Below are 12075 nucleotides of genomic sequence, written 5' to 3'. Positions count from 1 at the left end.
CTTCTGGGCCCTGGAAATGACTGCGAATGCACCCACAAGAAAGTCTAGGAAGAGAAGATCACAGAACTGCGAGCCCAGGCAATCAAGCTTTCCCCAAACCAGGTTAGGAACAAACACATCTGTTTCTTATTGGCCCCATCTAAGTCCTGGGCAGACCCTCTGGGTTTCTGTGAGCTGCTCGAAAGCCCCTAAAGAAACCTTGCCATGAGGTGGGAAGCGGGGGGCAGGACTAAAAGTTCCCATTTCAGACTCAACCAAGACAATTCTACTCTTAATCATTTTATGTAGGTTCCCCATAAGATTTTATTTGTAAAAGACATAGACATATAAATAATAAATAACAAGACAGGAAGAAGGAGCGTTTGCAAAGTGCTTTCTTGCACAGCAGCTTTGACGAAACCCACCCATTCACCCAGTCTTCAGCGTGTTGGCGAGACACTCACACATCACACATAATTAAAGCACTTGTCAGAGTGCAGGACGCAGCCCAGCCACCAGACCTTGAATAGAGAGGAGCAAACAAAGGTCCCATGGCCTATTAATTCCCCTGAATCCAGAACCAGGAGTGAGTAGGAAGAGGAGCAGCAGGAAGAACAGGGTCAGGATCCAAAGTGGCAGGTAGGCCAGGAGCAGGGCCCAGGAGTGAAGCAGTGATAGTATCCAGAGGGTGTGAGCAAGAGTTGTTTGCATAATATATACATATTGTGGGGAAAAGTCTACACAGAAAATGTATTTAATCATTTTTATATAATACATTTATAATTCTTTTCATACAACTCATTATGTTACAAAACTGTACACCCACCCCAAGCACTGGTGGATAACCCAAAGTCACTCCTTGGAAAGAGAAGAACCAACACTGCATTTTATTCTGTCTCCTTTCCTGGGTCGGGCCTATCAAGGCCAGACCAGAGTGTGGAGTACAGGAACGGCCATCCTTCAAGTCCAGGGGGTCGGGGCTTGGCCTGGCTCCTCCAGTCATTACAGGAGGAATGTCTCTGTTTGGAAAGCCAGCATCAGCACCCAGAACACAGGAGCCCAGAGAGACAGACAGGCACTGCTGGCCACCATGTGGCTGTGGTGGGAATGCCCATGGTGAGGAAGCCGCAGCTCAGCAGAGATGGATCTACCCAGAGCAGGGACCTGGAGTTGTGGGACCATGGCGCTACGAGGAAAAGAAAAAACAGAGTCTCAGAGCTCAGAAGGAGCCAGTGGATACTCCAAGGCCCCTGAAGGCCCACACAGCTTCTTTTCATCTCCCTTTTTTAAAGATGGGAATGGATCCTAGTATGTTAACGGGCTTCCTGTGTCTTTGTCCCTTAATACTATTGCTACAACAAATCCAAGTAATTCAGGTGCTAAGACCAGCACATCGGACAACCTCCCCCCGGCGACATGGTTCTTGGTTCAAAGATTATTAAAACTCTAGGTGTAAGAAGCCCCAACTCAGATTTGCGTGTCATTAGCCCTTGGGCAATCTCAGGCAGGGACCCTCCACACTGACCACACGCAGAGGCCCATCCAAGCCATGAGGGGTCCTCCCTGGGATCTGGCTCTCCCCCCCGACCCAGCTCAGGTCCAGTGTGAACTCCATGCAGACATCCCAAGTCAAGACAGTATGAGCTGAGGGGCCCATGATCTCAGACCCAACTGGACCTTTCAGCTCAGCTCAGGTGTAAAGTGCCCGACTCCAGGCCACCTTGAAAGGAAAGGGCCCAGACTGAAAAAGAACTGAGTATGTCAATTTCTTCCTCCACCCCCCAAGGAAGGATAGTTGAAGAGCCACTCTCTGCAGGTACCACTGAACACGGATTCAACAGGATCTGTCCCTGTTCTCCAGGTCCCATTTCGCTGCCAGCTTCCCTCCATTTAAAAATGCCAATCCCGGGGGCGCCTGGGTGGCTCAGTCGGTTGAGCATCTGACTCTTCATTTTGGCTCAGGTCATGATCTCGCCGTCATGGGATCAAGCCCTGAGTTGGGCTCCGCCCTGAGCATGGAGTCTGCTTCAGACTCTCTCTCCCTCCCCCGCTCACTCTCTCTCTCTAATAGGTAAATAAATAAAATCTTTTTTAAAAATTTTTTTAAAAAGCCAATTCCACAGCATACTGGATGCCTGCTTTGAGCCTTCAGTGGCTCCTCATGTCTGCAGGCACTCCACTCCACTTCCTGTCTGGACCCACCCCACCCCACCCCCTCCCCTTGACTTCCCAGGCTCCAGCCATAATTACTTCATCTTGGTTTCTTCAACATGCTCACTCTCTCTAGGCCTTCAAATTGTCCCACTTGCTTGGAACTCCTTCCCCTCCTTGCTCAGGTGTTTACTCATTCAACATTTATTATTAAACACTATGCAGGCACTGGATCCCTGAATCTCCTGATGAAGACTCAAGTTCTGTTCGTTGGGCTTCACTTTGTCAGGCTTCTACTCAGTATCAGCCAAAAGGTCCCTTCACTCCATGAGGCCTTTCCTGACCCCCAACCCTAAATAGTAACCTCCAACAAAAGAGCATTCCCACAGTACCCTACACTTCCTTTGCAGACAATCAACTCAAAATCTGGCTTCCTCCCCAGAATGTGAACTCCATGAAGGCAGAGGGCTAATGCCTGGTTTACTCCAAAGCCACGGCACCCAACACAAAAGCAGGCACATGGGAGGAACTCAGTACATTTGGGTTGAATTGATCTGGATCCTGGATCCTGGATCCCAGGCCTCTCTGATGTAGTTCTTCCAGAAGCCTTATGCCTTGCAGAACAGGCTGAGTCATCACCTTTGACTCCTCTGTCCACCTCTGATCTACCTCCTAAGCATCTCTGAGAGTACATTCTGTGTTCATCCTACTCCCTGTCAAATGTGGGGGCTGAATAAGCCCATTCCCACAAGGTTGCTTCCAGCTCTGCAAAACTGAAATCCCTGATCTGCAGTGGAGAAAGGGCTGGTAAATCAACACACTCAGGCATACCCACACCCGCCCCCCACCCTCTCTTTAAAAAGATGAACATGTTGCCCTTGCTCTGGCTCGAAGCAACTACCTTTAATCTGGATTCATCTGTATCACAGTGAACAGAAGACAGTGCCCAAGGCTGTGAGGAACAGGAAGGCTGGTCCATGAGTGGGGTGCTCACCCCCACCAGAGCCTTGAACCCCCACCCTCTTAAGCGGTGTGATGGGCATTTCCGGCCTGCCCCCCACCCACACTCCCAGTGGGACGGATGGCTCCCGGGGATGGGCTCCCCACCGGCCCAGCCCAAACCACTGCCTCACCTCTCCTCCAGTCGAACCCACAGATCGCTGAACTGCCGAAGCCGCTGCCTTCGCTGTGGGCGCGGCCGCCTCCGCTTCTTCCGAAACTTCCGCTCCCCCTCACGACCCAGGTCGGCACTTCCGGCCGGGGGCACGTGAGGAGGCAACAGCGAGCGCGCCGCAGACGCCGCTTCCGGTGCCCGCACTTCCACGGAGGGCACTTCCGGAGCAAAGATGACCCGGGAGGTCGGCCCCGACGAGGGACTTTGGCTCTTCTCTCTTTGAACAGGGGTGGGGGGAAGATGGACTTGAAGGAGAGTCGCCCAGCATGGCGTCCTCCCCGCCCTCAGTGCTCAGGGCCTCAAAACAAGGAGATAATGTGAAAGTTCAAGCTGGCTAGGGAGGGTTCTCGAAGCCACCTCCAGAATCGATCACTGTCATTGACGCCTTATTTTCTCCCTCCCATACTGTCACCATAGTCGTTCCAAATCCCCCAGCTGGGGAGGAAATAGATTCTTTTAAATTGCGTATAATTACTGCCCTTCCCTAACGATAGGTCACAACTGTCTAGAAAGTCACTGAAGATTACAGCATTGAAAGAGACATGAAAAATGTTTGAATGCCATTTACTTAGGACAATTGAAGTGGCCCTTAATCATGTTAATCCCTCCTTTACCCTCCTAAGGGCTTTCAGACTGACTCTGTAGTAGCCCCATCCCCACGTGCATGCCTGCTAGTTTTCACAGGGCTGGCTTCTAACCACCTTACCCCAGGGCTCACCATAAACCGTCTTTCCCAAGACGGAAATATGTTTTTCACAACTGATGAGAAACTCAAACTTGCTTCTAGTTTTCCCTTAAAGGTGACTGTAGTCCCACCCCCAAGAATCTCTTCCAGTGGGTAAATAAGCCATTAGAAGGACCAGGTTTCTTCCTACAACAGGACTTTTGTCAAGGATTTAAGTTGGGGTTGAGAAGGGGTCAGAAAGAGAAGAATCCCAGCTACTGGAGGTCAATCCCATTGTCTCCTGATGTAGGCAGTGAGGGCCCATCCACCTGAAGAAAGGGAGCAGTGGATGTGCCCTGTGCATCCTCCAACAGTGTGCGTGCAGCAGACCAGCATACATAGAAACTCAGTCGTTCTGCCCTGAGTCAGCCTTGATGAAGTGCCCACTAGCCAGAAGCAGGGCTCAATTCTGACCCACAGCCTGACAGAACTGAGTTGTCAATTAATATTCATGGCCCTGTGTGAGGAAGGGAGGAGGTATAAGAGATAGAAAATGAAAAAAGGAAAGACTCAGGGTGGGCAAAAAAGGTAAAAGAAGGGAATTCCTCAAATGGCAAAGAAAGAAGAAAGGCCCCTATTCTGAACTTGAGGCTGGGAATCCCAGCAACGTATAGTTACAGCTAAAAGGGCCCTGGAGGACAGGACCTGCCAGATTCATCACTGTCTCCAGAGCCCAGCCCAATGCCTGACACATAAGTGTGACACCATTTAAATGAACCTCTTCATTATGCCAACAAAGAAACTGGAGCCTAGAGAGGAAAACTGCCCCACCTACCTCTCTCCAAGATTCTGGTGGCCTCCTGGAAGATTTAGGAGCAGATGGTCAGGCAGACCCCATGCCGAGGCCCTCTGCCCCAGCAGAGGTCACGTCTATGTCATCCTTGACCTCCATATAACCCAAACAGGCCCTGGTACACAGTAGGCACTCAAAAAAAGTCTGTTGCTCTTACTTAGCAAAGAACATGGACTCAAATTCACTAGGGCTCAGCTCTGATAGCTTCAAGCAGTGGATCCTCACAGTGGGACAAATCACAGCTTCGGTTCTGTTCAAATCACATCACAACAGACACGAGAAGACCTCAGCCCAGTTACTGCAGGTAGCCAAGGCCAGGGCTTGAGAACCAAGTTAATTACCCCTGTGTGGGGGTGGGGTGGGAGGGAGGATTAATCCAGAAGAAATTAATTTTACTTCTCCTGATTCTTATCTTTCTCGTATTTCACAGCTGAGATGTCCTGGGAATCATAACACCCACTTTACAATTGAAGAAACTGAGGACCAGGAAAATAAACTTCTTGCCCTAGGTCCCAACAAGGATTCAGTGTCATTTTCAAATAACATTCATCATTAAGATTTTTTTTTCAGGTTATAAAGCTAATCTATTTTCACTACAGAAACTATGGCGAGCATAGAGTAGCGTCGCTATAATTTCCTGGGAGAGATCCTACAGACAAATGCTCACAAGGGTTCAGGCACAGGCTTAAGGGTCCCCAGGGCAGCAGGGGTAGCCACTGCTCTGCCAGGAACAGAGAATCCCAGCAGCTGAACACAGCCCAATCCGCCCCAGAGCTTCTGGGCTAGCTTAAGGATCCCATCACAGGTTGAAGTTACCATGTTTTGGTCCATCTGAATTCCCAAAGTTTAGCGACACCTCTAGTTACTTATGAAGCCTAGGCCCATGGTCATTTTGGCCACAGTACAGGACTCTTGTTGTGCTGAGAGACTGCTTGTCCCCTCCCTGCATTTCACAGAATCTACTCACTCCATGGAAGTCCCCAAGAAAGAAACACCCTGGTTGGCATGGCCCCTCTCCTGGGCACACACCCACGGGAGGACATGTGGTATCCAGGAAAGAACCCAGGCCTGGAAACTAGGGCAAAGTAATTCGCCTTTCTGAGCCTCTGCTGTTTCTGTAAAGTGGAGCTATCTCACCTGGTCGCTGTGAGGATTGAAATGACCCAGGCACTACACTTCACACAGGGCTGAGCTCACAGTGTGCACTCCGTGTGCATGCCCCTTTCTCCCAGTCCCTCTGTGTGGGGATGAGTGACACTGGATGTACCCCAGCAAGGATGACCAGAACCCTGGAGCACACCCCTGTGTAGCCTAAGGGACATTCACCACATCCTCACTGGAATCTGTGGTAGGAAGAATAATGACCCCCAGAGATGTCCACGTCCTAATCCCCAGAACCTGTGAATACATTTGTTACCTATCCTGGTAAAAGGGACTTTCTGGGTGTGATATAGGACTTTGAGGCGGGAGATTACCCCAGGCTATCTGGGTGGGCCCAATCTAATCACATGGGTCCTTAAATCCAGAGAACTTTTCTGCGGCCAGTGGCAGATGTAAGTACAGAAGGATGGTCAGAGAGATGCAATGTCACCGGCTTTGAAGATGGGGGGACGGGCCACAAACCAAGAAATGAGAGCAACCTCTATAATCTGGAAAAGGCAAGTAAACATATTCTCCCCTAGAGGCTCCAGAAGGGAATGCAGCCTCACTAACCCCTTCATTTCAAGCCAATGAGACGTGTGTCAGACTTCTGATCTACAGAACCGTAAAATAGTCTTTTGCTTGAAGTCAGAGTTTATAGTAATTTGTTGTGGCAGCAAAAACAAAAACAAAAATAAAACCTACAGCATCCATTATCCTGGGAAGGGGTGTGGGGATGGGGGACTGGCTAAACCCTTGCGATCAGCGCCCAGCAGGACCCTTGTCCACAGCTTCAGAGCCAGCGGCCTTTCCTGTGTATTCCAGCCTGCTGACAGGTGGAGGGGAGTGGCTGCCAGCTGCCCTCCCCTCACTCCAACATACAGCCCTTCTCTGTCCACCTTGGACCGGTCTACCCCAAGACCAAGGGGCTGGCAGGGATGGAGTAAGCTAGGTCACCAGTTGGAAGGCCTCGTGCCCCCACCCACACAGCCTGCCCCAGATCCAAGTTCCATAGGATCAGAATCATCCCTCAAGGGTGAGCACATGGCTGCTGAGGAGGGGAGGAAGGAAGCAGGTGCCTCCACGGCCTCTGGCCCTCACCAGCACCTCCACTGTGGGCACTTCCCCCACTCTGGGCCCTTATCCTCTCGCCCCTTCTTCTCCCCGAACAGGAGCTCCTCTCCAGACTTCATGCTCCCTCATGGCCTCCCCTAGGAGCACTGCTTACCACTAAAAAGTCATAGACACACCCAAATGGAGCACATCCTGTGTGCCAGAGGCCAGGACGGCTACGGCAGAAGCACACACCAAACCCCTTGGGAAGTCACGCATGGGGGTGGACCCAGGCTGGGGCAGAGAAGAAGATGGGGCATTGGCACTGGGCCTCACAGATTCTGATAGAGTTAGGGGCGGGGATGACCAGTGAACCTCTGGCAGAGGAAACTGCGTGAACAAAGACAAAGGATCTGGGAAGTAAAACATAGAAGAAGAAAGGGCAGAAAGAGAAGGGATGCACAGATGGAAGAGTCCGAACCGCACTGTGGCTCTGATTAGCTGTGTGATCTTTTAGTTTCTCCATCAGGAAAGAAGAAGAAACACCTGCCTCACAGGCTGGCTTTGAGGAGTCACTGAGAGTCTGTGTGAACCTGGCTGCCTCCTGACAACCAATCGATAAATGTTCTCTCCTCCCCTGGAAATGTGAGCAGCCCAGCTGGATGTCAGCACTGGTTCTCAGCCCTCACTGTGCACCAGAATCACGGAGAGATTTTCAAAATATTGATTCCTGACCTCACTTCCTCCCAGAGGCAGGTTTCAGGATTAGAAACAGAAGTAGGAAGCCTGAGAAGAACCATGAACACATGCACACATATGTACACCCATGTACATATACACACATACATATGCACGTGCACGTGTACACACACACACACACACACACACACACCCGGCAGGGTCTTCTTCAGCACCCACAAGGACTATGTGCCAAACACCCACCCAGTCAGCCTAGGGCGGGGGGAGCGGGAGAAGGGGCCTGAGAAGGGACCAGGGGGCCCAGCCCACCCTGCTTTCCAGAAGCACACAGTCCCCCCAAAACAAGCAGAGAACCACTAAGGGCTGGGTTCTCCGTCCAGGGCTGAAGGAGAAGAGGCGGAAGAGAAAGAGCCACACTTGGGCCGCCAGCAGAGCGGCCTGACGGAGGGGCAGGATTTTCCCTGTCAGGGGGAGATGGCCAGGCAGCACCCCGGACGGGAGGTTTTCTCACGCGAGAAGCACACCCGTGCTGGAAAAACAGCAGAGTCTGGGTGCCGAGACATCAGCACGCAGAAACCGGACTTTGGAAAAGAACAGCAAGAAACCACTGAAGTTTTCTGAGGAAGGGACACTTGCAAGATTAGTCCCACAGAAAGCAAAGAATGGACCAGAGGGCAAGAGCCAAGGGAAAGGAGAGGAGGGAACCCGAGAAAGGAGGCCCGAGGTGTGATGAAGGTGAGAAATGAGGAGTCTCAGGTGCGGGATTTGTAGAGTAGAAGTGCTACTGAAGAACCGTTATTACTGACGCCCTGGATGCAGGTATGAGGACAGACGGGGTGAGACGGGCCCAAGGTGTACCCACGCCTGCCTGCTCAGAGGGAGACGGGCAGAATCCCGGCCCCCAGGGAGGGAGCACTGGACTGTGAGGGAGGACCCTCTGGAGTGAGGGGCTAGGGAGAGGCCCTGGCTTGAAACAACATGAGTTGAAGGGAGCCTTCCGAGGAGAGAGAGGACACCTGGGGAAGGGCAGCCATGAGCAGACACCACCGCGGACCCTCTCTCTCTATCCCCTCAGCAGAGGGGACCCGCATTCTCCTCACCACCGCTGAGATCTCTGCCAGGAGGGGGCGCTGGTGACCACGATCTGGAGGGAGTGGGGTGAGGCATGGCTGTGTTTGGGGCTGAATTCCTCAGAATGTGTCTGTAGGCATAGGCAGGGCCTTTAAAGAGGTGATTAAGTTAAAATGAAGCTGTTGGGGCACCTGGGTGGCTCAGTTGGTTAAGTGACTGCCTTCGCTCAGGTCATGATCCCAGGGTCCTGGGATCCAGCCCTGCATCGGGCTCCCTGCTCGACAGGGGGCCTGTTTCTCCCTCTGCAGCTCCCACTGCTTGTGCTCGCCTGCTCTCTCTCTCTGCCAAATAAATAAATAAAATAAATAAATAAATAAAATCTTTTAAAAAAATAAAATGAAATGAAGCTGTTAAGGTGGGCCCGGATCCAATCTGACTGGTGTCCTTGTAAGAAGAGGAAATTTAAACAAAGAGAGACGCTGGGATTGTGTGAGCACAGAGGGCCGCCATCTGCAAGCCAGAGAGACAGACCTCAGGGGAAACCAAACCTACCAACACCTTGATTTGGGACTTCTGGCCTCCAGAACTGTAAGAAAATAAATTTTTGTTGTTCAAGTGCCCAGTTTGTGGCATTTTGTGATGGCAACCCAAGCTGACTGGTACCGAAGGGGAAGGAAGGGTCCACAGGGCCATCAAAATGAGAAATGAGCAAACCTGGGGGGAGAAACAGCTCAGGGAAAGACAAGGAAGGGGCTTAGCTCCGGCCCCCAAGACGGGTCTCACAGGCACGTCCTGCGCCTCCAGCCCCTCTGACCTGACATTAGGACTGATTTCTCCATCTGCCTCCCTGAAACCTCCCAAGTGCCCACTGGAAGGGCACTGAGCATTAAGCCTAATCTCCCCTCCTGGGGCCCCCACGACCATGGAGCATCCTTCCCTTCTCCTTCTTCTCTGCCCCAAGACTGCTGAGGAAAAGGCCAGTATGGCTCCTGTTGCCCGAAGGGCCTGGCCGGCCAACCCATGTCTGACAGAGCCCCAGCCACAACGGGATGCCAGCTGAGCCGGGTGCCAAGTGGCCAGACTGGGAAGGGGGTAATAGCCATGCTGGGGGCCGCTGGAGCCCCTCAGGGAATAGCCCACCCTGGTGCCCAGGCAGCCCCATGGGGGTCTCAGCCCCCCACCTGCTCCCCAGCCAGGATAGAAGCACGGGAAGGTTACTTGTTGATGGCTCGTCCAGCGGGGGCGTGTTCTACCTCATAGCCTTCGCGCCGCAAGACATCGAGCACTGTGTTGTTGCCCATGAAATGACCTGCAGGAAGGAAAATGATCAGAAATACGGCAGTTCCCATGATTACTGTACCCCCAAACACACACCCCAAGTCAAACAACCCTAGCAACCCCCCGCCCTTCTGTACGGCCCAGGAGAGTCCAAAGAGTTTCTGCGGTCAGGCCTCCCACCCGCCCTCCACGCGGGCAGGGAGTGATAAGCCCCACTGCAGAGCTGAGGACACAGGATCAGAAGGGCGCAGTGAGCTGCCCAGAGTCACACAGTAAGGAGACAGCCTAGACACCAAATCCCATGCACCTCTGAACGCAGTGTTAACAGTCCTGACCATTCTCATTTATACAAGCCAACCACCTCTGAGACCTGAGCCCCCTTCTGTCCGACACATAATGATAAATGCACAATCAAAACCTCCATTTAGCAGAAGCCATCATGGCTGGAAACCTCCACCTGAATTTTATTTCATTTTTTCCCTTTTAATAAAAAACAACAAAGATCAAACAGATAAGCTTATAGTGACATCTTTTTTTTTTTTTTTTTTTTTATAGTGACATCTTAAAATCAACATTTTAAAGACCAAAAGTAGCTCTTGGGATTAACCTTCATTCCTTTCAGGTTTTTTGGGTTTTGTTTGTTTTTTTTTAAGTAGCCTCCACACCATGGAGCCCAACACAGGGCTCAAACTCACAACCCTGAGATCAAGACCTGAGCTGAGATCAAGAATCAGATGCTTAACTGACTGAGCCACCCAGGAGCCCCTCCTTTCAGGTTTTGACGCTCAGAACTGACATGTCCCTCTCTGTGACAGTGTCTGGCACTTTAATGTCCTAAATGGCTCATTAAATTGTAGCAGCCTATCATGTTATTGCGCAGAACTTTAGAGGGATCGTTATCTCACTTTAAATTGGAAAACAGGTAACACAGGTTCAGGACGTCACACGCTAAGCAGCAGCAGAGTCTATGCAATTTTGACACCTCAATATTCAATAACCAGAGACTGGGACAGCAAATTAAGTTACATCCACGCTGCAAGAGAGGCGACAAGCTGTCTGTAGGTCTCTCCCGTGTCCTGTTCCCACAGCTCTAGGAAGCAGGGTGAACCTGGATCAGCCTCTGGGAGCCTGGGGAGCCCGAGGGCAGTGACTATGGCAGAAGGTATTGGGCCCTACTATGTTCTTGGGTTCAACTGTAGAGGCTATATGACCCCAAGATTGATGATAGGCAACTGGCTTAGATGAAAGGGACATTGGCAAGGCCCAGATTAGCCCTGGTGCAGAAGTGCACACATTATGCCTGGGCGCCCGGGTGGCTCAGTCGGTTAAGCGTCCATCTCTCGGTTTGGGTTCAGGTCATGATCTCAGGGGAGTCTGCTTGTCTCTCCCCCTCCCCCTCAGCCCCTCCCCCCCGCCCCCTCCTGCGCATGCGCTCTCTCTCACATACATACATACATGCATACATACATACAAGACTATGCCTGGACTGGGGAGGGGGGGTGGCTACCAAGCTTGCGGAGTACTGCTGTGACCCTCACTCCCCCAGCCATTACCAAGCCCACACAGCAGGGAGTGACCACACAAATAAAGTAGCTAACAGTCATGGAGCATCACGAGGTGCAGCGCTTTACACATCACTTGATGCCCAACAATCCTATAAGGTGGGTGTATTATTATCCCCATTTTACAGGTGAGAAGAGGCACAGAGAGATCGAGCAGACTGCATCTCAAACCCCAGTGGTCTGGCTCCAGAGTCCACGCTCTCAACCAATTAGGAAGGCAAACAATATTTGTCAAGTGAACGAACGGCCCCCATTACCAATGCTTTCTCATCACGGGACCAAGCTATTCTGTTTGACTTAATTTTCCTCCTACTCCAAGAGCGAGCTCCATTTCTCATCTCTAAATCTTATCTCCAGACCCCCACAGAAAAAGTTGCTGTTTGCTTTTAAATGCTGGTTCTTTTAGTTTTGGGTTATCTTCGCTTTGCAATTAAAAGTTTGCTAACCACAG

General features: G+C 51.4%; 1 protein-coding gene across 1 annotated transcript in view; it reads right to left on the bottom strand.

Moving 5' to 3' along the window:
- Nucleotides 1-299: 299 nt before the first annotated feature.
- Nucleotides 300-12075, bottom strand: part of TRABD2A (TraB domain containing 2A) — a 50382-nt gene continuing 38606 nt past the window's right edge. Inside the window, exons 5-7 of the mRNA XM_036117338.2 lie at nt 10003-10093; nt 3264-3521; nt 300-1165 (exon numbers count right to left, since the gene is read on the bottom strand). Of these exons, the coding sequence (XP_035973231.1) occupies nt 982-1165; nt 3264-3521; nt 10003-10093 (533 nt within the window). The 3' untranslated portion in view covers nt 300-981. The remainder of the gene's footprint in view (nt 1166-3263; nt 3522-10002; nt 10094-12075) is intronic.

This window comes from Halichoerus grypus, chromosome 10, assembly GCF_964656455.1.
Source record: "Halichoerus grypus chromosome 10, mHalGry1.hap1.1, whole genome shotgun sequence".
In the NCBI taxonomy this organism is placed as follows: Eukaryota; Metazoa; Chordata; class Mammalia; order Carnivora; family Phocidae; genus Halichoerus; species Halichoerus grypus.
This window is presented reverse-complemented; position numbering and strand designations above follow the sequence as displayed.